Raw genomic sequence first — 27,949 nt, 5'->3', positions numbered from 1 at the left:
GACCATATTACCTTGACTTTCAACATATAGGGATAGAGTTTAAAATAAGAAAAAGTTTCCCCATCTACAATCTATCCATGAAACTCAACATCATGAAAATCGGAGAGAAAAAAAAATTCAAATTATGATCAATAAGGTATTTTTTTATTAATTAGGTCATCATCTGAAAAAAGTAGGTGACATCTTGGAAGGAAGGCCAAGAGGTCTTTGAGATTCCGCCTTGGCAAAATTGAGCGATGACAAAAATGCGTTATTTTGTTCAGTCCGGAATTTGACTTTGACCTTTAACTCGGAGGGGTATGATGTTAATTAACTGTAAATGGGCCTTGCTCTAGAGGTTAGAGTCTAGGCAATTTCCTTCTGATCGGACAAACGTTAGTCAAGTTTTAGTGAAAAATGTTAAATGTCTATAATTAGGTCAAAGTCAAAAAATGTCAACCCAGCATATTTCATATTCACATTATTATTCCAAAATTCCCAGCTGGCTCTGAGATACAGCTTGGAAATTGTGAGTGCAGGAAGAAGAAAAGACCCTAAATGGTAGTTTAGTACTCCCAGGGGCTAACGCGTACTCTGAGGTACCATTAAAAAACTGGTGGCACTAATTGTGGAAACAAACCTCACAAGTATAATCTTACCCCAATGCTATAGGGGAGGCTTAATTAAAGGCTGCGGGTTAGAGTGCAGGTAACTATAAATCTCCGGCTGGTTTACCTTGTATTGCGAGAGGAGGCGCGAACGGCGTAGAATCTGCTCGGTGTCTGTTCCATCCCGTGGGACGCACACCAAGCCAAATTCTCCCAGGATCACCCGGAGCTGGTCATTGGTGGGGTGTGGGGTGGGGATGGTTACAGTTTTGTATAAACAAGGGGTGCACATCTGGTGTGAAGACTCCTATAGCTACTGCTGGGACATACTGGCATAACGATAGTATGATGTGTGACAAACACTAGCAAATGAAAGCAGTTTACTTTAAGAAGATTATAATTTTGTAACGTTTCATTTTTCGTAATGGTGAACACAGTCCATCTCTCAAGAAACCAGTATCCAGCAAATATATTTTATAATCGGTCCTCAAAATACATTGTGCACTACATAACTAAGCCAGAGGTTTGCACATAACTAAAGTTTAATATGTAAATGCAAATAGAAATTCAACTTTGTCCAAGTTTCCCTATTCTAACAAAAACATCTTATTATAAAGAGCTGTGTATATGCCCTCCTCCCTTGCTCCAAATCATCTCATAACAAGCCTTCCCTCTTCCTCCCGCCTCCTCAATTAATACTTGCATCGTCATCCTTCCAGAGGCCGGGGATACTGAACGATTCCAGAAGGTCACTTCCACACAGCAGCATAATCCGTAACTCTAACAACAAAGGAAACATGGTAAATGTAAATGTCAACAGAAGAGCACAATCTGTGTCCATTTAGAATTAGATGGTCACGTTAAATGGGTTTGATGGAACACTTTTCATTAAAAACTAGAACTTACCCCCAAGTGACCACTATGTCTCGGCCCACATTATTACATCATTCTACATACTTATACCAAGTTTGATTTAAATACCTTCAGCTGTTCTCAAGTATCACAAGCCTTACTTACTATATTTTGTTTGTGTAACAAAGACCTGACATTGCCTCTGATGCCAAAATCGAATCAGTTCATCTTTACATCATAATATATAACAAGAAAGAGAAATCAGATTGCAAACCCTCGCCAGGATGTATTTTCAGTGGTTTTTAAGGCTTTTGTGTTAAAACAAATATAGCGGCCGAACCACATGACAGATGACATCATTATTTTTTTTCTCCACTAATTTATTCCTAGATTATGCTCAATAAATTTCATCTTGATCGGATGAAGTTTTGTACTTGTCGAATTATGACGTCATAATGGAGGCACCTATGACATCATCATTAACATATTTTATTATCCCCATGGAGAGTTCTTTACAATGAGCCATGTCTCAATTTTTTCTATTCAGCACTTTTGGAGATATAGAGGTGCAAAGTGCTTAGGTTTTTCCAAGATGGTGGCCGAACCACGTGACCTATGACGTCATAATTATCATTAAAAAAATTATACAGGTGGAGTTGCACGAATGGTGAAAATTTCCTGTCAATCGGACCAACGGTTGCAGAGAAAATCATATTTATTCTGTGCAGATAAACAGACAGACAGACAAACAGACAAACAAACAAACGGACTCAAATGCAATACACTCTCCTCAGGCGAGGGTAATTATAGCAAATTTGGTCAAAGTCTCATCAGTGGTTCACAAGTTAGTGCAGTAACAGAATTGTTACCTAACTGGACCTCTGACCTTTGACCTCCTGACCCTAAAAGCAAATCGGTTAATCTTTGCATCAAACTACATACTTGTACCAAGTTTGACTAAGATCCTTTCAGCCATTCTCAAGTTATTGCGGTAACGAAAACCTATCATGGACGGACGGACAACCCGAAAACATAATGCCTCTGGTAAATTCATCGGCAGAGGCATAAAATTTACCATAACCATTGAAGTGTACACATCTATGTGCGCTCCAGCCGCTTGTGGACAAGAAGTTTCTGCCTCACAATATTGCTGGAAGATTCACTGTTTTTTCTTTAATTGGCTTTAGTTTCACTTCAAGTTGATAAATCAAGCAAAATAAGTTGTTGTTGTTTTTGTTTTTTTTGTTTGTTTTGTATACAAGATCGAGGCTCGTGAAAGAGCTAACATTACTCACACAAAAAATCAAACAGACACAAAATATATAACAAGGGGAGCGGTAGACAAGATGGGGAGAGAGGGGGAAGGACACAAACACAACAAATGAGAGCAGGGACATCGGGAGATCTGTGGGAGGGAGAGGGCTTTGGGGGAGGAGGCATGGGAAGGGGGTGGTTGAAGTATAAAACACATGGACACTGCAAGGACTTCCAGTAAAGAAGTTGGTATTTCAAAAAAGTTACAGGAATGTTTTTTTTGTTTTTTTTTTAACAAGATCTAAGGCTCGTAATGGAACACACACACACACACACACACACACACACACACACACACACACACACACACACACACACACACACACACACACACACAATAACAGAAAAAAGGAATAACCATAAAACGTGTGTATACGTACAAATGTGCCCAACTCGTACCTATCTCCTCGTAGCGCACGGTGCTCCCTAAGTTGGCATTTTCATCTGTGGGGCCGGGGGAGGGTGGAGAGAAGGGGTAAGGGTGTCTCAGGAATACCCCATGTCACCGCACTGCAGCATTCTCCAGCAACCAAATGCTCCTCAAATGGTGTTTGCATGCAAGTCATAAATGTCCGATGGTATCCAATAATTCTTAATATCAAATGGAATACCAATCTTGATCAGCACAAGGGTAACAGGGTGTGTGTTGGTGTGCTGCTTCATTGTCCACATAGCTAAACATAGGATGATCACCCTTCTAAAATATTTCTGAGCTGGCAGTGTAGCACTCACTCTACCTTCAATGGAAACATTAATAGTTTTTGTTAATATCATCGGCATTATTAATTATTATCATTTTTTCGATGAATGTGAACTATAACATGTACAATCAATACCACCCACAGTTGCACACAATGTGCAGTTGCTGTAATATAAATTATAATTTAACGTTCTCATAAAGCTGCACAGGTCAGGCAGGTGCAGCATCATGGAGCACCTGCCCTAACCTATAGCACCCATTACATTGTGAAATTATCCTTATGGCTGCGATGGCCTAGCTCTTTAAAAAAGTCAAAAAAAACCATTTCCTTGAATTGTGGTAAATGATTGGTATGCATTATGGAAATTACCGATATATGGGAAGACATCAGACCGAGGGTGAAAGCAGCATACTCTGCTCACACTTTCTCCCAGCTTGGACAGCAGTTTACCTACAGGAAAGTGGAACACACACACACAAAGCTTACAGAGTCCCCATACTCTATTGTGCCAAGTCCTTCCTCGGCAAATCTGAACTTTTATAAACTCACAAGGCCTTCATCTGCAGCTCGATGGAATACTGCTTTCCCATTTTGGCTGGCACCCCTGCCTCACAATATGCACTTATTGATGCCATGGAAACCAAGACCCTCAAAATCATTGGGATCTCCTGTCTTTGGGCCTCTTACTCTCACATCATAGACAGGGCAGTGGCAACTCTGTCTTGTGTCAGTTTTACAGCCATTTTTAAGTTAACAAAGGGTGATGAATTGCGCAATGAAATGGCCATCAGCATGGGTACATTAATCCATTGTGTACACAGGTCTGAGACAAGGTGTGTACAGGTTATGGGGCCATAGATTCTTACCTGGCATTGGTTTGTGATTCTGATCCAGCTGGACGGTGTTCACCTGAGCCTCCTTGTGTGGTTGTGCCACGATGGGAGATGAGGGAGAGTTTACGTTTGAGAGAATGCATCCCATCACCCTCTGGAGGGATTATTTTGCGAAAGACAAAACATATGGGGAAAAGAAGGGAAGATATGGACAGGCGCAGCAATTACACAATTGCACTCAAATCCCCCCACGTATACCAGAATATGGAGTTAATTTAGGGTCTTTGATAAAAGGCTGCCAAGTACAGCCCATGTTTTAACCACCAAGCTCCATAAGCGCTTATGAACCCCGATTGAAATCTTTAATGTAGGTAAATGTCCCTGCTCTCAAAGGTTGCGTTTGCGTCCTTCCCCCTCTCTCCCCATCTTGTCTACAGCTCCCCTAATTATATGTTTTATGTGTCTGTTCGATTTTTTGTGTGATTAATGTTAGCTCTTTCACGAGCCTCGATCTTGTACACACAAAAAAAAAAAGTTTAAAAAAAAAAGAGATCAGAATCAAACACAAGATTCCAGATGTGTCTGTATCAGATTCCTCAGATTTAAATATCATTGCGCCTGTTTGTCCTCGTTGAACATCGTCTGGTTTTTGAAAATCAATATTGCTGCACAAGATTTCTTTCATAGAAACAATCCAAGGAAAAAAATACATTGTTGTTGTCTACGTCTGGGATTCAATTCAGAATTTGGCCCGCTGGTTGCATCCCTACTGAGGTACGGCTGTGCTTCTCATGCGGTGCCCTGCACATTCAGGCAGGAAGTTGTAATTTTCCCAGAGTGCCTGTGATAACTCGCTCACTCTTTGCAAAAGCCAACATGCGATCTTTAATGTCCAAAAACGATCAGTGGTTTGGCACGAAGCCTTAGGTATGCACACCCTCCTCAAATGTCCAGCCAGCGATTGAATCCCGACCAAGCTGCCATACTAGTGTTTCACAGGAAGGCTGAGACATCAATGTGTGTACCTGTCCCTCGGACAGATATTCAACTGGGCGTCCCGCCTGCCGGAATTACTTAGTGGACGTTATAGATCCCACGGAGTCCTGATGGCTTCTAGTTCCGGGTTGCTCTAGAGTCTAGATGTAGGTCGAATCTGCAACTGCTCCTTCCACCTCAATCAAAGCTTAGTTTTCTGAACAGGAACCGTTATTTTTTTACTGTTATATTTTTGGCCATGTGTTGCTGTTTGTGTTTTGGGCCCATTTTTCATGTTAGCTCATACCTTGTTGTGCTATATTGTTGAATTTGTTTTTGTGTAGCTCAGGCCTACTCCTTGGATAACCATCACGCAAAATCTGTTTCTGTTTTGAAATTGTTTCTCCTTCCGCTTACTTTTCCCCAAAGTTTTATCCTTTGCCTTTTTAACGTTATCATATTATATCCTAAACTTTTATAAACAACTTTTATGAAACAAAACTTTTTGCTTTCTGTAAAATCCCCAGGTTCCCCCTCTCCCAACTTCCCCCTCCTCGCTTCAAAAAAAAAAAAAATTTTTTTGCACTCCAAAAACGATGTACATTTGCCTGAATTTCCCTCTACCTATACTTCCTGTACTTCATTATTTCTCTCTGCCTTTTCTCAATATCTCCAAACTGAATGTTCATTGACATGTGTTGTTCTTCTTCTTTGTCAACGCCTATTCTTCCTCCTCCTCTTCCTCTTCTTCACAAGGAATATTTCACAAACCTGTCTTTCACCTCAGCGCTTCATCCATCAACCCTCCTCCCGTAACTACAGCACCATCATTCTGCCTTTAACAAAAATTTCTTCCACCCATCCCATGATGATCTTTGTCTTCATATGTCTAGTTGGGGAATCTTGAGAAGTTCAGTTTACAGAGGTTGTATGCTCATGACAATAACATTCCCTTCACATCCTTTTACAGTGTCAAACCCCTCCATGTCAGTACCCTCCCCCACATCCCAGACAAGCCCACGTCCTTCCAACCCCACCCCCCTAAAACTTCAGCATCCCTCCACTTCATGTCCCATCTTTCTGCATCCCCCCTCTGAAAGTTTCCCCCTCTCGTCATCTCCTCAAAGCTTCCCCCTCATCAACCCCTCTCCCAGATTTCCCTTCATCCCGTCCTCTCCCATCTTCCCCCTCGTCATCCCATCCTCTCCCAGCTGCCCCTCATCCCACCCTTTCCCCTTGGCCCACCCTCTCCCAGCTTCCTCCTCATCCAGCCCTCTCCCAGCTTCCCTCCTCTCCCAGCTTCCCTCCTCTCCCAGCTTCCCTCCTCTCCCAGCTTCCCTCCTCTCCCAACCCTCTCCCAGCTTCTCCATCGTCCGCCCTCTCTCAGCTTTCCCCTCGTCACGCCCTTTCCCAGCTTCCCCCTCGTCCCGCAATTTCCCAGCTTTCCCCTCGTCCCGCAATCTCCCAGCTTTCCCCTCATCCCATCCTCTCCCAGCTCCACCCCCGTCGTCCCATCCTCTCCAAGCTGCTCCTCATCCTGCCCTTTCCCAGCTTTCCCCTCGCCCCAACCTCTCCCAGATCTCCCCACATCAAGCCCTCTCCCAGATTCTCCTTCGTCCCATCCTCTCCCAACTTCCTCCTCATCCCGCCATCTCCCAGCTTCCCCCTCGTCGTCCCATCCTCTCCGATTCCCCTCATCCCATCCTCCCCTCGTCCTGCCCTCTCTTAGCTTCCCGCTCATCACGCCCCCTACCAGCTTCCCCTCGTCCCGCCCTCTCCCTCATTCCGCTTTGTCCTGGCTTCCCCGGCTCCCCCCAAATTCCGCCCTCTCCAGGCATCCCCCTTGTCCAGCCCTCTCCAGGCTTCCCTCTCACCCCATCCTCTCCGGGCTGCCCCTCGCCCAGGCCTCTCATCCAGCCCTCTCCAGGCTTCCTCCTCGTCTGATCCACTCCCAGATTCCACCGCTGTCCCGCACCCTCCCCCTCCCCCTCCCCTCCCTAGTCTTCTTCCTCTAAAATCAGATGGTGCCTTATTTAGTCTGTCTCCAGAATAAGCTCCCCATCCATCCCTTCCCTCACTTCAAATAGCACCACAGCTGACTGTGCTCATGAGAAGGCCGAATGCCTCAACTCTGTGTTTGCTACCAAATATTGGATCCCCAACCCCTCATTCTCCGTACCCAACCTTTCCAGTCATACCCAACTACTCCTGTGTCTTCTACACTTGAGAAGGTGGAGAAGTTTCTGTCAAACCTCGACTCTGATTCTGCAACTGGACCAGACAGCATCAGCGCACATGTCCTAAAAACATGCTCTGCTACTTTTGCACATCACCTCTCTCTACCCTGTTCACCCGATAATTTTCTCTCGGTCATCTTCCACCTGTTGGAAATCAGCCAACATCTCCGCATTACATAAAAAGGTGCAACAACCAATCCCTTGAACTACAGACCGATTTGCTTACTCCCAATCATCAACAAGGTCATGGAATCCATCATCACAGTTGATATGAAATCCTTCCTTTTCTCCAATGGTCTTATCTCAGATCACCAACTCGGATTCAGACCAGCTCACTCTACCTTGGCCATGCTGCGTCCACTCTCCCAACAATGGATGGAGGTGCACAATATTGTACATTAGGTCAGGGTTATCTCTCAAAACATATCTCGAGCTTTCAATAGTCTGGCATCCTGCCTTGCTCTCCAAACTGTCTGTCTATGGGATTCAAGGCCAACTCCAATCGTGGGTTACTCATTACCTCTACTCTCGTAGCCAACAGTTTACTCTCAACGGAATCTTTCATCTCCTCAACGGAATCCAAAGGCTGTTTTGGGCCCAGTCCGTTCTGAATAGTCATCAACGATCTCTCTGACTCTCTGGAAAATCCCATGTTTGGAGGATGAGGGATGTCACAGCAGAGAGTGGAGTCATCAGCAAAAAGATAATGATGATGACTCTTTGCTGATGACTACACTCGCTGCTGTGACATCCCTCATCCTTCAGACAGGCAGCAGCCTCTTCCCTCTCTTCAGACCTTGACAAAATTACCACCTGGTCAAACACTTGGAATACGTCTTTCCATACTGACAAATGTCTCACACACACACTCACACACACACACACACACACACACACACACACACACACACACACACACACACACACACACACACACACACACACACACACACACACACACACTCTCTCTCTCCCCCCCCCTCCAATCTACTTTCTTAACAATCCTCTCTCAAACTCATAGGCCTCAATATCAGCCATGATCTTTCTTTTGCAAACCACATTTCTAAATTAGCAAAGTCCTTCCTTGGCACACCTGAACTCCTATCTACCTACAAGACCTTCATCCGCAGCTTGATGGAGTACTGCTCTCCCTGCCTTGATCTTGCTGAGCTTGACACTGTGGAATCCATGGCCTTCAAGATCATTGGAATCTCCCGCGATAACGCCGAGTTTATGGGCATATCACTTTCCCATCACACACAGGTCAGTGCTTTCTCTGTATTCTATGACTTGTGTGTCTGTGTGTGTTTCAAGTCAGGTCAGTCTTATGGGACTGCCACTGGTAATGTGTAACGCAGTGCTACCTGCCGCTTGGTCGGGTTGTCAGTGACTAAACAGACACCCCTCACTGGCATTGCTACTGGGGAGGGTGACACTCTCGCAGGACTAAAAACAACACCTGACAAATTGCAGATGAGCTCCCTACAGGAGCCAATGGCCATCCAATACTGAGATGGTATCTCCAAAAAACCACCCAATGGGGGTAGGAAAATTTACTTTTCCACCTGGCCTAGTTATTACCCCCACCTGCACAGTGGTCCTGTGAAGAGGTTTCCTTGTTTCAGGACTGGGTGAAGGTTTTGCCAGTTTTTAGTCTTCTTTTTTTGTAGCTCTTCACAAAGTAGTGGCTTTCAGCTTTGTTTAGGTAAAACTTCAATTAAAATAAATAAATAAACCTCCTTTCTGGTCTTGCAACCTCTGCTCTTTCCATGCTTTGTTCCCTCCCACCTCCCCTCACCCCTTCCCACACCCTGTCTCGCTGGCATCCTGGCCAAAGTCCTGCACTCAGTCGAGTATCCTGTGTCAGAGTGATGTCCCATCCAGGTGTAACTATAGCCAAGAAAATGCCTTGACAGAACCAACGCTCTGTTTCGAGCACAGTACACAACTGACTGAACTATCGATGCTGGCAAATGGATCTCCAGATTAATGTCCTGGTGTATACATCGATGCATCGCCCTGCAAAGCAAAACATTATGGTGACAATATTTATAGCTGGGTCTATACTCGAACCCAGGATAGACAGCTCAAAGGAAAGTGTGCACGATACCTCTAGTCCACATTGCCAATCAAAAAATCGTTTTGGTTTGTCAGTAGTGAGTATACACAAAAACACTTAAATAAGCTATAAAGCACAGGTGATGGCATTAACACTGTCAAACCTTGCTAGCTAGGAACCGTCATTTCCGATGGGAAGTTAAACTCTTGCTTTACATGGTCTTTTTGAAGATGAATTACTCGTTCATGGTATCTATCAAGTCTACACATTTTTTGTGACAGATACTTCCTTTGAGCGAAGTTACCTTCATTAGCTCACGGTGATGTTGCAACACATCGCAAGTGGGCTGCCAGGTCTCTTGATAACACTCCCATGGGTCAACCCTGCACAGATACAGAATGAGAATGTCTGTCTACCGTATGCTTATGCTCACTGACACACTCTCTCACTCACTTCCACTCTCGCTGCCTTTTGTCTGTCCCATTTGCATTCATGTTCCTCTGTCGTCTCACTTTGCTGACTCTAACAGTCGTCATAATCAAAGTCTATCAAAAGGACCTAGTACACCACTCACTATGTATTTGTACCTCAATGCAGATGTACGATTTTGCAACCCACATTGATCACCATGTTTGTGCTCTCTCTTCTCCCAATGTTTTATCTGCCCCCCCCCCCCCCCCCTTCAGTACATTTTCCACTCTTGTCCTTACAAGTGTGTATTCAGGAATCAGTGCAGAGGCAGATGTGTGCAGAGAGCAAAGCAGAGGTACACACCTGATCCAGTCAGAGTTCTGGACTGCCAGCTGGCACATGCTCAGCCTATGTCGGCTTGAGATAAGGCCCTGTGGTTAAGGGTTTGTTTAGTAAAATCACCTTTTATTAAGCTGGTTTATCAACCTGCATTAAATGGGGGAGCAGGAGCTGCATTCAAAAAGTTAAACCAACCAGATACTCACAATAGTCCAAGAAATCTTACCAGCATTAACAGCACTTGTATAACAAGAAGAAAAAGACATAAAAAGCCATGGACCCCACCGTAGTTTTAGTAATTTTGCTGTACAGAGTTAAAGGCTGTCAGTCGACCATCTTTAGTCGGATGACAAAACAAAATCTTCTGCATATGTATACTCATGTATTGTCTTTGTGTCAAGTTTGGAGAAAATCGGTCCATGCATGTCCGATAAATGGATGGGGACACGTTTAAGCAACAAAATGGCCGCCATCGGCCATCTTGGATCTGGTCTCGAAAAAAAATATGATGTGCATATGTAACGCATCATTCATTTTCTGTGTGCCAAGTTTGAATAAGATCGGTAAATGTATGTCCAAGAAGTGTTTGAGGACGTGGTCAATATCGGGTTTTAAACAACTGAAATGTCTGCCAGTCTACCAGTCGGCCATCTTTGATCAGATCGCAAAATAAAGTGAGGTGCACGTGTATACCATCATGTACTGTGCCTGCACCAAGTTTGAACAAAATCGGACCATGCATGTGAGAAATTGTTGGAGACACGTTTAAGTAACAAAATGGCCGCCAGTCGGCCATCTTGGATCTGGTGTCGAAAAAAAAGAAGACGTGCATATGTAAGTAATTACCTTCGCAAAAGCGGAAGGTTATGTTTTGATCGCTGTGTATTTACCTTCGCAAAAGCGGAAGGTTATGTTTTGATCGCTGTGTATTTATTTGTATGTCTGTGTGTGTGTATGTTAATCGCATAACTCAAAAAGTATTCAACCGAATTGCATGAAATTTGGTGGGATGATTGGTTATTATACGGGACACATTTGATTAGATTTTGGGAAACAGATTTGCTCAAATTCTGACTATTTTTAACTCGATCGTATTTCACTCAAAGTTATGAGCGACTGAAGAAGAAGATGTCCATCCAGGACGTCATCACTATAACGCGATCTCCCGCGATCATTTCAACCTCAAAAAAAATTATAATTGCAGATTTGACAATAGATGAGGCATATTAACAAACGAATGAAACAGATTTGCTCAAATTCTGACTATTTTTAACTCGATCGTATTTCACTCAAAGTTATGCGCGACTGAAGAAGAAGATGTCCATCCAGGACGTCATCACTATAACGCAATCTCCCGCAATCATTTCAACCTCAAAAATTTTATTTTGGCAACAAAAGTAGCTGCGGCGAAGGTATGCGCTCTACCGAGTGCCCGTTCTAGTTATTTGTATGTCTGTGTGTGTGTGTGTGTGTGTATGTTATTCGCATAACTCAAAAAGTATTCAACCGAATTGCATGAAATTTGGTGGGATGATTGGTTATTATACGGGACACATTTGATTAGATTTTGGGAGCAATCGGGTCAAAGGTCAAGGTCAAGGTCACGAAAAGGTCAAAATCGTATTTTAGTACAGTACAGAACAGTAGCTGCGGCGAAGGTATGCGCTCTACCGAGTGCCCGTTCTAGTTATCTGTGTGCCAAGATTGAACAACATCGGCAAATGCATGTCCGATAAATGGTTGAGGACGTGTTCAACATCTGGTTTTTTACAATGAAATGGCCGTCAGGCGGCCATCTTTGATCGCATCAAACAAATGATGTGCATATATGTATACCGTCATGTATTGTCTTTGTGCCAAGTATGAACAAAATCGGTCCATACATCTCTGATATATGGTTGTGGACGCACGGACGGACGAGACCAAATCCATAAGCCCCCTTTGTAGACTAAGTCCAATGGGGGCGAGTAAAATTAATTTATTAACATCGAATGCCTCATGGATGGGTTTGTACACAAAACACATGCAAGAGAAGCATATTTGGTATAATGGGATTTGAAGCATGGCTCCCTGCACCATAAGCACTGCACCCCCCACATTATGAGCCTTTAGTCTAGGGCGATTAGTAATTTCGTGTTTTTTGTTTGTTAAAATTGATTTAGCAATGGATTCTGCTTCAGAATATTATAGAGATGTAAAAAAAATAGGGTTCCATTTTTTCTTTTACGTCTAATAGGTAGTAATTCGAAGAAATCCAAGATGGCCGCCATAAAATTTGGAAAATACACTTTTGTGCATATCTTTGTATCTAGATATCATATAAACATGAATAATATGTCCTTTTATATGTTTTCAGACCCAAGGAAGCCATATCTGCCATTGTTTTTACAGAAAAATGCAAGGAAATTAAAATAGTGGGCAATATACCAGCCAAAATGGAGACGGCCGTCGTGAAATCGGATCGTATAATTTCTCAATTAGAATCGATTCAATAAACAATCTTCACTGATAACATTTATTTTGAATACACACACACGCACACGCACACACACACACACACACACACACACACACACACGCACACACATACACACACACCTAAACATAAACGATGAATGAACATAAACGATCACATAAACGAATGCCTCATTCATCCTCATCCATATCTATCACACGCGGTTCATTGATGTTTGCTTTGTTGTTACAACTGTAACCCACACACCCACAAACTTCAGTACAAGGAATATTGTTATTGCGACAGCTACATCTTCCCATACACCCTTTCTTGCACCCACAGTTCACGAGATTCATTATTGCTTCTGGGGCTGGAGGATTCAGGCATCGACTTGGGGCATAAACCCCATCATCCGAAAGTAACTGCCAACCATACTCGACAGGTGATGGAAGGGACGGATGGCTTTCTGCTGCCTTTCTCCATATCATTGCGATATAATGTGCTCGCTGAACGTGTAACTTTAGCGAACCAGTGGTAGGTGGAAGACTCTCTCCCTCAGCAGCACGGTTGGAGAATAAGAACCAGCGAAGCTCGTTTACTTTCGTGTGAACTTTAGACTTGTACAGCAGACAGACGAAGCGTTCCAGCTGGGAACACACTTCTGGTGACGGATCAGTTTGTCCCAAAGACTCCAGAGCCTCCCATATCTTGTTGTCACATGTCATGAAGACCTTAAAGCACCAGTCCTTGCTCCTGCCAGCGAACCTTCCAGACATGTCACTTCCCGTGAATGCGTGGAATCCAAGTATTGCAGACGCACGTTTCTCTCCTAGCATGCCATGAATAGGTTGGACTGCAATGCTCCTCCTCAACTTTCCCTTCCCAGTGAGAAACCTCGTAGCAGGTGGTAGATCGTGAAATCTCTGAATCAGTAGGAGGAAGATATCGGTATCTGGCGAATCAATGATAACTTCTGCATCTTTGTCGACTGTGAGAGCATGCAGAATTAAGAGTGTATCGGCCTCTTCTTGGCTGTGCGTGAGTAGACTGTCTGGAACTTCAGTGTTGCCCGTGGTCTTAGTTCCTGATGTCACCATGAACTTCTTCAACTTGTTTGGATGAGCCTTGCTGTAAGATAGACACTTCACAGCCAAGTACTCTGTAAGCTCTGCCTTGGTCTTCACATTGGAAAGGAAATCTTTGAGTGAAATCTTCTGGATCAATGTACTATCCCTGACGTGATAGTATGTTGATTTCCCCTTTGTCCTCTTTAGGCGCATTTTGTCTTTCAGTGAGTTATCGATGTATCGGTCGAATACCAACCTCACGTCATCATAATGCACGGCAATATTTTCGAGGCGTTCAATGAACGATTGAGCAAAGTCACTGCATGTAATCATTTGTTCTGTTTTGGAGATCCCGTTAACAAGAGCCATGCCATCAATGATTATATCACTCTATGGCGAGAAGTCGTCTCGTTTTCATTGATCACTCCTGATCTTGTGGTTGTGTCTGGGTTTTGGCTGATCTGAGAGGGTTCCTGCAAATTTTGGCTTGAGATTTCATAGTCAGTTGATGGGTCATTAGTTTCTTCCCCAGCGTGTGCTGCTGCATCATTCAAAGCGGCAATTCCCGCGTCTTGATGCTCATTGATTTCTGTCGAAATAGGTTCTCCTGGTGGATCATGTACATCCTGCTCTTCAGGCTCAGCCAGATGCTCAAGTTGACGAAGGATTTTTGCCTTGTCGTATGCCAACAAGAGGGATCCATCAGATGCAAATAAAGAACGTGGAACGATGCCAAATTCATAGGTGCCAATACATTCTTTCAGGTCGAGCTCTGGTCGGCTCCGTGAGATAACGATGAACCTCTGCAACAATCCTCGCTCTTCTTTGACTTTGATCAGCTTGTCGCCCGATCTCACTTCTGTTGTGGCATTCGAACTCTTGAATGTTCGAAGTTTTCTTTTCGTCATTTTGTCCCACACAGAAAGTTTTCCCTCAGCTAAACGATCTGTGGCAAATTGCTGGAACATCTGTTGTCCGATCTCGTCGCGCTCTAAGATGTCGCTGGACACTTTTTCATTCATGACTTCTTTGGTGAGCAGGTTGTAGACCTCGTCTACTTCCTCTTCCATAAATGGATCGCCATGTTCACGGAACACCCTAGAAAGCTTGGAGGCATGGCTCATCACCCGGGAAAGCTTTCCCCCCGTGATTTCGTGGTGTTGTTTTCTGCTCTGGTTTTCACCAAGACCATATCCCTCCGCAAACTCGTGCAGTGACTTTGACAGCTCAGGTGCAATGAGGAAGAACTTGTCAAGCGCCTTCTCATTTTGAGTTATCCCTACGATTCCTCCAATCACCTTCAGTGTACGGTTTTCTTGCTCAATGCCATGGTCTGGGGCTATTGATGTGAAGCCTGCCAATCCTTTTGTCACACAGAAGTTCCCTTTCATGAATTCCCTCCACAGTTCTGGGTGCTGCTTTTCAGTCTCCTGCATTGTTGAAATGTAGAGAGGGAGCAACCGAGCATAGTTTAGATGATCGTGAGCGAAGAAGTACTTCGTGAGAGACTCGATGCTCTCCATATGCAGCAGCAGATCACGTTGTCTTGTACTTCTAATGAACAGAAGGATAGTCTCAAACTGTTTCATGTAGTTCAGGATGAAGCGCTGTATCTTGTTTGTGCTGACCTCAAATTGTTCCAGTTTTTTGGTCATATCTCTGGACTCCATCATGGCCAATGTTTTTTTGAGAATGTCGCATAGATTCTTCTCTGGCTCCATGCTCCCGCTGATGTCTCTCTGATATGCCTCTCCCAGACGAACAGATGACTCGTTCAGATAGGCCCTTTCTTCAGGTTCCATTGCCAGGAATCTCTGGAAGTACAGGTTGTACAAAGCGATCAGTGTTACCATGTGTGCCTCCAGAGCTCGATACAAGTGCCTCCGATTTAGTATTTGGCTCACTGTGGTTGGCGAGAAAAGTCCAGCCTCGACCCATGCCTGATCAATTCCACTCCCTTCCACGTATTTTCCTAATGCAGCTAAGGCCCAAAACACAACATGTAGCTCACCAGGTCGGAAGAGGAATTGCTTCCTGATGGCCTCGCGTTCCACCCACAGCTTCATCGCCAGGTCGTATAGCTGCAAATCGAGAGTCATGACTGTGATTGCCTCACTCCCCATAACACGAGTTGTGATGTTGTGAGCTCTCATCAGACCCGTGTACAGTGTATCATAGTCTGTAGGAGGCGACCTTATCAACGGAGGAACGAGAGCAACATTGGTCTTCTCACTGGACGAAGATAGCAAGGAATTGAAGGCTCCCCACGTCCCCGGAGCTGTGAGTTTGACGTCAACTTCTCCTTCTTCCTCGAAGTTCAGGCATCCAATCATCCAGGTCATATCGGTTTTCTTGTTCTTGTCTGTCTCGGGTTTTGATGTGAGCAGCTTGCAGTCGCTCTTTCTCTTCTCGGGTGCTGGCTTCTTGCAGGTCAACGTTTTACAGCCAACTGCATCATGTATCGTTTGAGCTTTTGATGACCGGTCAAGTTCAATTGGTGGTATCATGGGTGATTTCTCCGGTGATACAGGCTGGTAGATCGCAATTGCTGTACCATGAAGGGTATTCATCCCGCAAGGAGTTGACTCTAGAAAATCGATGTTGTCCATGGCAAACCAGACGAACGTGTCCTGAACCAACCATGGTGGTAGACAGATGCCTCCGGTGGACTCCATTTGCTTCAGTACGGAGTTGGCAATGCTGGTCTCAATCTCCATGACCTTTTTGTAGGAGATGGCGAGGTCCAGATGTGCAAGTTTCTCTACAAGCGCCTTGGATCGTGTGTTTTTGTGTATGTCGAGAGCTAAGCCCACACTCAATGGAGTTTCAAATCGTTGTTTGAATGATCCATCCTCGCTTCTTGGTTCGTACGATACCTGTCGGTCAGATTTATAAGCACCGACAAAGTGCTGCGCCAACAATGATGCACTCACACCAATGGAGTCCTCCCTGTTGCTATTTCCTACTTTCCTTGTTCCCATGACTGCATGCTTGCAGAAGATGTTGAGCATCGGGGGTGGCTTGTAATCAGCAAAGGTTCCATTAAATTTCCATGCTGGGGAAGATGCGATGTCTTTCCTCAATATTTTCGCAGCTCGCAAAAGTACTTTAAAATCGTCTTTGATGCTGTCTGCTGTAATTGTGCTTGATATCATGTGGTCTTTGAGCTTTGTGGAAAGAATCTGCTCTGGCTTTGTTTTGTTTGAGGGCCGGCTGAAATGAACATCGGCAATGTTGTCTAGGATCAATTGTTTCAGGTATGGCTTATAACTATGGTTGTCTGAGACCGGAAAGTCGTGCTCCTTAAGTAAATTGACATAGGTTACATGAATTTCATTCATATTCAGCACAGCATTTTCAGTAGTATCATTCAACGCAGTTTCAACAATTTCAATGAGTTCAAGGTCTGATAACACCTGACCAAAGTTAACATTGGTTGTTTCTGTTTGTTTTTCCGTCTTAACTATAGCACGTTTGGCCTTAACTACACATGGTAAATTATATTTCATGTCCTCAGCCATTGCTTGCAATGGGTCAGGCGAACTTATGACACTGTTCAGTCTCACTTTCAGATTGTCATTACTTGTTTCTTGGCCAATGTTTCTGATCTGGAGTCCCATGTTCTTTGTTGACACATTGTGTAGTTCACTTCCTCTGTCTTCCTGGCATATGACACATCTGAGCGCGTCAAATGTCTGTTCTCGGGAACACCTTCTGGATGTTGACGTGCTTTCCCCTAGATCACTAGAACTTGGTCGTCCTCTCTTTTTCAGTCGGATTTCTGCGGCACTGCCTGATGTTGTTCCTTTCTCAAAACTAGCCTTTGCTCGATCAATGTGCATCTTATTGGTAACATCTTTGTAACAAGCTTTATGGTAGCGGAGACCTTTTGCGAGCAATTCTTCAGCAGAGGAATATTGCAAACGTCTATTCAATGATGCAAACTTTGTTTCACCATACGTGTACTGTTCCTCAGCACCTGCCATCAGTTTCTCGACAGAGGAGAGTTTTGGTTTCGTTACAAAGGTTGTATAGTCTGTTTGCCCTATGGCCATTTGGCATACAAAACAAAGTCCGAAATCTACTGACTTCTCAATCTTCCTGGGTGGTGAGTCACTCATCTTGAAGGTAGGTGTAATTTTCTAGACACTCTTGAACTGTCGTCGGTCCTGCAAAGATAGATACTACTATTCAGATTCACATTTCGTCAACACAGTCAAAACCAGACCTTAACTAGATGGTGGAAACTTAATTAACCGATTTCATGCCGGCCGACCCCACTTTGGCTGGTATATGTCCACTATTTTATTTTCCTTGCATTTTTCTGTAAAAACAATGGCAGAAATGGCTTCCTTGGGTCTGAAAACATATAAAAGGACATATTATTCATGTTTATATGATATCTAGATACAAAGATATGCACAAAAGTGTATTTTCCAAATTTTATGGCGGCCATCTTGGATTTCTTCGAATTACTACCTATTAGACGTAAAAGAAAAAATGGAACCCTATTTTTTTTACATCTCTATAATATTCTGAAGCAGAATCCATTGCTAAATCAATTTTAACAAACAAAAAACACAAACAATATTGTTATGACATATGGGCCTGCACTACTTGGGTTTTCCACATTATGAGCCAACATTCAGATGGGAAAATCAGGCCAAAGCCAAACCAATTATAATTGTTTTGTTACTAATCTATATAATAAAGCAGGAGTATCTGTCTGTTCGTCTGTCCCCGACTAGTCCCCCAGTTTTGGGGCTAGCCCCCCCCCCCAACTTTCTGTGGAACCTTTTGGGGTCCCAGCGGGGGGTTTCACGAATTTCTCAATGCAATTATGATTTTGAGTTTCCACCTGGACACACCTGCTCTCTCTCTCTCCGCATGTAAATTTCTCAAAACATTTTTAGCTCAACTAGACGTTAGTCCAGTGAGCTTATGCGATAAAGCAGTCAGTGCCTGTGGGCCAGTGAGTGAGTGAGTGAGTGAGTCTGTAAACACTACAGTCATTGTCGCTTGAACCAAACACCGAACTCTCTTATCTGTCTCCCTCTTCCAAATCCTGGTGGCATCTGGACAAATCTGTTTCTGGTGTTTGTTTCCCCTCCATCCCCTCCCTTACCTCAAACGGCTACACAGCTGACTCCGCACGTGAAAAAGCTGAATGCCTCAACTCTGTGTTTGCCTCTAAACCTTGTGTCCCAAACCCATCCCTCTCTGTACCCACCATACCCAGTCGTACCCAGCTGCTCCTGGACTCCGTGTCCTTTCCTCATGACAAGGTGGAAAAGTTTCTGTCAACCCTCGACTCTGATTCTGCAACTGGACCTGACGGCATCAGCCCACGGGTCCTAAAATCCTGTTCTTCCGCTCTTTCACTCCCTCTCTCTGTTCTCTTCACCCTCTCTTTTGCTCAAGGTCAACTGCCATCTGCTTGGAAATCAGCCAACATCACCGCTTTGCACAAAAAAGGTGCAAAAACAGATCCGAGCAACGACAGACCAAGATCAACCTTCTCCCAATTATAAGCAAAGTCATGGAATCCATCATTGCTTCGGATATGAAATCTTTCCTCTTCTCCAATGGCTTGATCTCTGATCATCAATTTGGTTTCAGACCAGGTCACTCTACTCTGGACATGCTGCTTCTGCTGTCTCAACAATGGATGGAGGTCCTCAATGCCAAACAGGAAATTAGAGCTGTCTCCCTCGACATATCACGTGCCTTCGATACGGTCTGGCACCCCGCTCTGCTCACCAAACTCTCCTCCTTTGGTATCCATGGAAATCTCCATGCATGGCTGGCGGACTTCCTCTCCAGTCGTAGTCAACATGTGGCCCTGAATGGGTTTCTCTCATCTCCTCTTCCTGTTCAGGCTGGAGTTCCCCAAGGCAGTGTTCTGGGCCCTGTGCTTTTTCTGGTCTTCATCAATGATCTCTCTGACTCTCTTGAAAATCCTCTCTATCTCTTTGCTGATGACTCCACTCTCTGCCGCTCCATTCCTCATCCCTCAGATCGGCAGTCTGCAGCCTCCTCATTCTCTGCAGACCTGGACAAAATCACAGACTGGGCAAACAAGTGGAACATGTCTTTCAATCCTGACAAATCTCACACTCTTACGATGTCTCTCCGAAAAGACCGACTGGACAACCCTCCCATCTACTTTCTGAATAATCCTCTCCAAGAAGTTCTGTCACTCAAGCTTTTGGGTCTCACTATCTGCCATGATCTTTCCTGGGAAAACCACATTTCCAAGCTGGCCTCCAAAGCCAGTCGCCGACTGGGCATCCTCCGTCGTGCGAAGTCCTTCCTTGGCACACCTGAGCTCCTCACCACATACAAGGCTTTCATCCACAGCTCAATGGAGTACTGCTCTCCCCTCTGGGCTGGTGCTCCTGCCTCACACCAAGCTCGTCTTCACGCTGTTGAAACCAAAGCGTTCAGAATCATTGGAATCTCTCGCGATGACGCTATCTCCGAGGGCCTTTCACTTAATCACCGCAGGCAGGTTGGTGGTCTTTCCGTCTTCTACCGACTCCTCTCCGGCCTTGCTCCCCCAGCTCTCTCTGGGCTCTGTCCCCCAAATATTCCTGCAGGTCGCACAAGATCTGCCTGCAACCCTCCTATGGTTTAACTGCCAAAATCAAGACTCTCTGCTCACCTTCACTCCTCTTTTCTCCCACCTCTGGAACAAACTCCCTCACTCTCTTCAATCCCACTCCTCCCTCCAGGTCTTTAAAACGGCTGTTCACCACCATCTCTTATCTTCCCCAATACAAAACCTTGATCTTTTCTACCCCCGCTAATTTCACCCCAAATCCACTTTTTTGAGGTGACTTTTGACTTCTTTCCTGGAAGTCCTTGGTGTCCTTGCGTTTTATACCTATCCTGCCTCCCCCCAGGCCCTCTCCCTCCAAAAACATCTCCCGATGTCCCTGCTCTCAAATGTTGTGTTTGTGTGCTTCCTCCCCTTCTCTCCCCATCTTGTCGACCGCTCCCCTTTTTATATACTTTGTTTGCTTGTTTGTTTGATAAATGTTAGCTCTTTCACGAGCCTCGACTCTGTATACAAAAAAAAACAAAAAAAAACAAAAACAAAACACGATTTTGATGAAACTTGGCCACAAGCTACATATCTGATGCCCAATGAAGGTGTATTGACCGCATTAAAATCTGCGCTTATTTACTGGGGTTATTGGGAGGGGGGGGGGGGGGGTTGACACCCCCAAAATAGGTATTTGCCCTCTTCTCCGAAACTACACATGCAATTTTGATGAAACTTCGCCACAAGCTTCATATCTGATGCTTAACGACGGTGTATTGACCGCATCAAAATCTGCGCTCATTAAGGGTGTCTATGGGAGGGGTGGGGGGGTGTTTGACCCCCCAAAATATGTATTTTCCCTCTTCTCCGAAACTACACACATAATTTCGATGAAACTTGATCACAACCTTCATCGCCCATGATGTACCAAAGTTTGTTCACGGCATTAAAATTTCAGGGTCTTGGGGGGTTTGTGGGGGGGCTTGAGTGAGTTCCTGATTCAGGTGAGCTTCAGGACCTGCGGTCCTATATTTTTTTATATGCCTCCGCCCCCGAAGGTGGCCGGAGGCATTATGTTTTCGGGTTGTCCATCCGTCCTTCCGTCCGTACGGGCTAAACCTCGTTTTTCTCAGCAACCACATGTCCGATGAAGACGAAACTTTCAGGGTAGGAGTGACACCCATGCAGACTGTTTTATCACAACTGTGACGTCATAGGTCCCGTGGTATGGCAGCCGTCATGGAATAAACGCAAATATAAAAAAAATTATTTCTCGGAAACCGCTGAATGGAAAAATTTGAAACTTGGCACATTGTCAAGTACTCCCAATGGGGAACAAAAGCATGATAATGATGACATCATAGGTGAAGTGGTATACCAGGCAAAAATGTTATAATCAAATTCCTTATCTTAAAAATCTTAAATTGCATGCACATGATCTACGACCCATTTGTATTGAAATATTAAATTTATGACATCATAGGTCACATGGTTTGGCAGCCATATTGGATTTAACCGAAAACCTTATAAAAACATCTTCTCCCAAACCACCAAATCGATTGACTCAAAACTTTACGTGTGTCATTGACTAGGTATGGCGATTAAAAGGTGATCACAAAAACATCATTGGTCACATGGTGTGGCAGCCATATTGGATTGAAGGAAAATATTAAATAATTATATCTCTGAAACCACCTATCGATGTGATAAACCTATCCGCGCGCGATATCGATGCGATAGGGGAGTTACCCTATCCGCGCGCGATATCGATGCGATAGGGGAGTTACCCTATCGATGCGAAATGTTACAAATATCAACTAGCACCACTGTTGCATATAGTTTGGAAGTAATGACATCAGAGGTCATGTGGCTTGGCAGCCATCTTTGATAGAAAAAACGAACCTTATCCGATCAACACGAAACTTCACAAACGTGATCCTCTACCCATACATATGTAGTGTGTACATTTTTCATGTTATATGTCATGTAGTGTGGCAGCCATATTAGCTTGAAAGCCGATGTTTCAAAAAATCCCTTCTCTGAAAGCGCTTCACCGGTCGATGTGAAACCTGTCAAGGCTGGTGAAAATGTGATACTTCAAAACAGCTGAAGGGATTTAAATCAAACTTGTATATTTTTAGGACAGTGAAAGAGGGCATCTACCCGTTGTGGGACTATGCGGAGGCATATTGGCGACACAGTCGCATTGCTCTAGTTTGCTGAGGTTTTGGGCTCCCACCCATGCATAGCATTCCCATTCACGAGTTATTTATACTTCCATATGAAAAAGAAAAACTATTGGCATTTCTAGGATGATTGTATCTTGTTAAAATAACCTTTTGATCCCCTTTAATACATTTGCTTTAAAAATTGTTTTCTCTGCAATCACTTGTCCAATCGATGTAAAACATTAATTGTAGGAGGGAATCCACATGGAGAATATTTTTTTGCTAACTCTGACATCATAGGTCACATGGTATGACAGCCATATTGGATTAAAGGAAATAAATTGGAGATCATTTTCTCTGAAATCGATCAACGAAAACAACTGAAACTTGGCATATGCCATCAACTCCCCATAGTCGGGGCGCGCATGGCGGTTTAGTTGGGGCGCATGGCGGTTTAGCCGGGGCACATGACGGTTTAGCCGGGGGGCACATGGCGGTTTAGCCGGGGGGCACATGGCGGTTTAGCCGGGGGGCACATGGCGGTTTAGTCGGGGCGCATGGCGGTTTAGCCGGGGCGCATGGCGGTTTAGCCGGGGCGCATGGCGGTTTAGCCGGGGCGCATGGCGGTTTAGCCGGGGCGCATGGCGGTTTAGCCGGGGCGCATGGCGGTTTAGCCGGGGCGCATGGCGGCTTAGCCGGGGCGCATGGCGGCTTAGCCGGGGCGCATGGCGGCTTAGCCGGGGCGCATGGCGGTTTAGCCGGGGCACATGGCGGTTTAGCCTGGGGGCACATGGCGGTTTAGTCGGGGCGCATGGCGGTTTAGCCGGGGGGCATGGCGGTTTAGCCGGGGCGCATGGCTGTTTAGTCGGGGCGCATGGCGGTTTAGTCGGGGCGCATGGTGGTTTAGTCGGGGCGCATGGCGGTTTAGTCGGGGCGCATGGCGGTTTAGTCGGGGCGCATGGCGGTTTAGTCGGGGCGCATGGCGGTTTAGTCGGGGCGCATGGCGGTTTAGTCGGGGCGCATGGCGGTTTAGTCGGGGCGCATGGCGGTTTAGTCGGGGCGCATGGCGGTTTAGTCGGGGCGCATGGCGGTTTAGTCGGGGCGCATGGCGGTTTAGTCGGGGCGCATGGCGGTTTAGTCGGGGCGCATGGCGGTTTAGTCGGGGCGCATGGCGGTTTAGTCGGGGTGCATGGAAGTTTAGTCTGCGTGCAGTGTGCCTTATTACAGTGTAGTGGTTTTAGCAAAATGGTGTTTAAATGCATTGGACGAAAAGCAGAGCAAAATCCCACCTGCTTCCTGTATCCTTCATGCACCGGGGAGATGATTCCACCAATGACGATATAACGGGCAGTCTGATGCAGAAAATTTCTTGCCGTTTCTGCCACATGGGAGAGTTATGTCATCATGCTGCCCACACTTCATTGCTCTGACAACGTCTTAATTTCAATATTACTCCCAGGTTTTTACCTCTCCATACAGGAGTGTTCACTCAATTCTAACCAAATGTGTTTCTACCATCAATGTGGTGCTCTTCAGCTCTCCGCCCTCTGCCCTCCAACCCAACCCCTCCTCCGGCTACCAGCTTTCTTCCAGAATCCGACTCCTGGTTACCCTCTCAAATTTGGACATGAACGCTCACCTCCATTCCTTCATCCCTCTATTCTCTAGTATGTGGAGTTCACTCCCTCTGTTACATCGTGCTGCCCTTCACCACCTCATGACCCTCAAAATCTTCCAGCAGCGCTGCCCACAAATACCTTATCACCTCTCCCGTACCCACCACTGATCTCTCAGGTACCCCTCCTGCCCCCTCCGCCCCGACCGACCTTTCCAAGCACGCACCCCATATCTCTTCAAGCACCCATACCCGACCTCTCCCAAACCCACCTCCATTGTGTGGGGCGGGGGAGGGGTTGATGGATGATATCAACGTTGTTAATTTACCCCATTCACTGGTGTTGTTACTCCAGGAGAGGAGGCAGCCTGGTCATTGATCAAAAGGTACTATACACCATTATTGCACTGCACTACAGTCAAATTCACTGTCTTCACTAATTACATGAACAAATCTCACAACGACGTTCAAACTCTAAGGAAATTTACACCAGACGAAGAACAAACCAGCTTTCACCCACAATGCTCCACTTGGTAGCACAACGTATTTGGGCTCGCCTGACGTCATTCCACGCAACTCGACTGCCATCTGAAGAGTCACCGTGGAGGTACAACTACTATCAGTTAATACCCTCACTCTTCCACAAGCCTCAATCTTGTAGAGGGGAAACAAAATAATGTGAAGGGTAATGCGGCAAGGGTAATGGAAGATTCAAGGAAGAACTGGACCATTCAGAGTGGAACAAGCACCACGTGACAACAGGTCTGATAAGAAACGCCGAGGTATGCCAACAAGGTGAGTACCTGCAGTATTATTCATGGAAATATGGCAAGTACCAGGGGGATCACAGCTCGTGAGTATCAGGGGAATTATAATTTATAATCGTTACCTCGTGAGTATCAGGGGGATTATAATTTATAATGGTTACCTTGTGAGTATCAGGGGGATTATAATTTATAATCGTTACCTCGTGAGTATCAGGGGGATTATAATTTATAATGGTTACCTCGTGAGTATCAGGGGGATTATAATTTATAATGGTTACCTCGTGAGTACCAGGGAGATTCTAATTTATAATGCTTATCTCGTGAATATCAAGGGGATTGTAATTTGTCATGCTTACCTCATGAATATCAGGGGGATTATAATGCTTACTTCGTGAGTATCAGGGGGATTATAATACTTACTTCGTGAGTATCAGGAGGGATTATAATGCTTTCCTCGTGGGTATCAGGGGGATTATAATGCTTATTTCGTGAGTATCAGGGGGATTATAATACTTACTTCGTGAGTATCAGGGGGATTATAATGCTTACCTCATGAGTATCATGGGGATTATAATGTTTACCTCATCAGTATCAGGGGGATTATATTTATAATGCTTACCATGTAAGTATCAGGGGGGATTATATTTATAATGCTTTCCTCATGAGTATCAGGAGGATTATATTTATAATGCTATCCTCGTGAGTATCAGGGGGATTATAATGGTTACTTCGTGAGTATCAGGGGGATTATAATGATTACCTCGTGAGTATCAGGGGGATTATAATGCTTACCTCGTGAGTATCAGGGGGATTATAATGGTTACCTCGTATCAGGGGGATTATAATGGTTACCTCGTGAGTATCAGGGGGATTATAATGGTTACCTCGTATCAGGGGGATTATAATGGTTACCTCGTGAGTATCAGGGGGATTATAATGGTTACCTCGTGAGTATCAGGGGGATTATAATGCTTACCTCGTGAGTATCAGGGGGATTATAATGGTTACCTCGTATCAGGGGGATTATAATGCTTACCTCGTGAGTATCAGGGGGATTATAATGGTTACCTCGTATCAGGGGGATTATAATGGTTACCTCGTGAGTATCAGGGGGATTATAATGGTTACCGCGTATCAGGGGGATTATAATGCTTACCTCGTGAGTATCAGGGGGATTATAATGGTTACCTCGTATCAGGGGGATTATAATGGTTACCGCGTATCAGGGGGATTATAATGCTATCCTCGTGAGTATCAGGGGGATTATAATGGTTACCTCGTGAGTATCAGGGGGATTATAATGGTTACCTCGTATCAGGGGGATTATAATGCTTACCTCGTGAGTATCAGGGGGATTATAATGGTTACCTCGTATCAGGGGGATTATAATGGTTACCTCGTGAGTATCAGGGGGATTATAATGGTTACCTCGTATCAGGGGGATTATAATGATTACCTCGGGAGTATCAGGGGGATTATAATGGTTACCTCGTATCAGGGGGATTATAATGGTTACCGCGTATCAGGGGGATTATAATGGTTACCTCGTGAGTATCAGGGGGATTATAATGGTTACCTCGTGAGTATCAGGGGGATTATAATGGTTACCTCGTGAGTATCAGGGGGATTATAATGGTTACCTCGTGAGTATCAGGGGGATTATAATGATTACCTCGTATCAGGGGGATTATAATGGTTACCTCGTGAGTATCAGGGGGATTATAATGCTTATTTCGTGAGTATCAGGGTGGATTTTACTTATAATGCTTACCTTGCGAGTACCAGGGGGATTATAATATGCACATTTCCAGCATAAGTACCATGGGTATTACACATGCGAACATGAGTACTCAGGGAGCCGGGGTATTAAAAACCCCAGTTGGGTACTCCTCCGTATTGTAAATAACGCCGGAAACAAGCGAACAGAGCACGGACGTTGGTAAACATGACACCACACGCTACGAGGATGGAATGCAGTAAATTTACACCTGAAAGGCACCAAACAGCATCATCTTACCTTACAGGACACCGCTCGTGTATTTACCGATACAAACCCGGTATTCCAGTCACTCTCATGATGATGATGGAAGCCTTCCCGCGGTAGACTGCCCACGTTACCAGACCGTGTATACGTGACCCTGCCGTTCCCACACCTTACCGAACATGTGAACGTGTGCTCTTGTGACCGGGTTGAAGCTGCCGCAGGCCAGAAGAATCACGTGCGTTTTGCAGTTTTCCGACATCGCTGGTATCGCTCGCTCTACGCCGCACGTACGCGCGAAGAGCCCAGCTCACTCTGCCTGTACGTACACGGTTATATCGCTCCTCCGTACGCACGCATGTACGTCGTTCCGCCTATATAGGTACGTCGTGTGTAATTCGTTCTCAGCAGCGTGATGTCCGTGACCTGTTCATTCGCTTGACACCCCCTCTTCTCATTCCAGTCCAGATCCTCCTTCCTCTGCCTCCTCAGTTTGATTTTTCATCTACTTCTTCTTCTTCTTCTTCATATGGCAATGAACCGCGCTCTGGTGGAGGGGTAATTATGTCTTCTCCTCTCTCCACTATCCTTTTCCGCCTACGTAATGTTCTTCGGCCACTCGGCGGACTGCATTACGAGTCATCCCTCCCGTAGTTTAGATTTCAAGTGCTGAGGACTGGCTAGCTGCATCCCGTGATTAGATGGGCGATTCGTACGACGCGATTCTCCTCACACGTTTCCGCTCCGCTTTTCCCGCGCTTTCTTCCTCACGCTTGATTCGTGTCCCAGTCACGGCGGTTTGCTGCTCCGGTCGGTTCTCTTGCTCTCACACGATGATTTAGCACTTCAGAACAGTCAATGTATATGGGAGGGGATTTTAATTTTTGCATCATACATTACTGACCTTATTCTAATCCACCTCAGGTTGACACTCACGTTCTCTCAACGGTTTCCAGGTGTATTCCTCCAGCGTGAGCTCCGGATTTGAGGCCTTGTTGATTAACACGTTCGATAGACCCGGTGAGTCCATTTTATAATAAA

The 27,949-nt window shown here is 45.0% G+C and overlaps 1 protein-coding gene across 1 annotated transcript in view; it reads right to left on the bottom strand.

The window, feature by feature from the left end:
- LOC137432775 (nicotinamide/nicotinic acid mononucleotide adenylyltransferase 2) overlaps positions 1–27,460 on the bottom strand; it is a 38,150-nt gene extending 10,690 nt beyond the window's left edge. Inside the window, exons 1-9 of the mRNA XM_068124975.2 lie at positions 27,086–27,460; positions 23,835–23,923; positions 10,333–10,400; positions 9,863–9,941; positions 4,321–4,441; positions 3,824–3,904; positions 3,153–3,197; positions 1,291–1,367; positions 715–816 (exon numbers count right to left, since the gene is read on the bottom strand). Of these exons, the coding sequence (XP_067981076.1) occupies positions 715–816; positions 1,291–1,367; positions 3,153–3,197; positions 3,824–3,904; positions 4,321–4,441; positions 9,863–9,941; positions 10,333–10,400; positions 23,835–23,923; positions 27,086–27,170 (747 nt within the window). The 5' untranslated portion in view covers positions 27,171–27,460. The remainder of the gene's footprint in view (positions 1–714; positions 817–1,290; positions 1,368–3,152; positions 3,198–3,823; positions 3,905–4,320; positions 4,442–9,862; positions 9,942–10,332; positions 10,401–23,834; positions 23,924–27,085) is intronic.
- Between the last annotated feature and the right edge of the window lie 489 nt (positions 27,461–27,949).

The sequence above is a fragment of the Myxine glutinosa genome, chromosome 8 (genome assembly GCF_964187855.1).
Source record: "Myxine glutinosa chromosome 8, kmMyxGlut1.1, whole genome shotgun sequence".
Classification (NCBI taxonomy): Eukaryota; Metazoa; Chordata; class Myxini; order Myxiniformes; family Myxinidae; genus Myxine; species Myxine glutinosa.
Note: the sequence above shows the minus strand (reverse complement) of the source record. Positions and strands in the feature narration are given on the sequence as shown.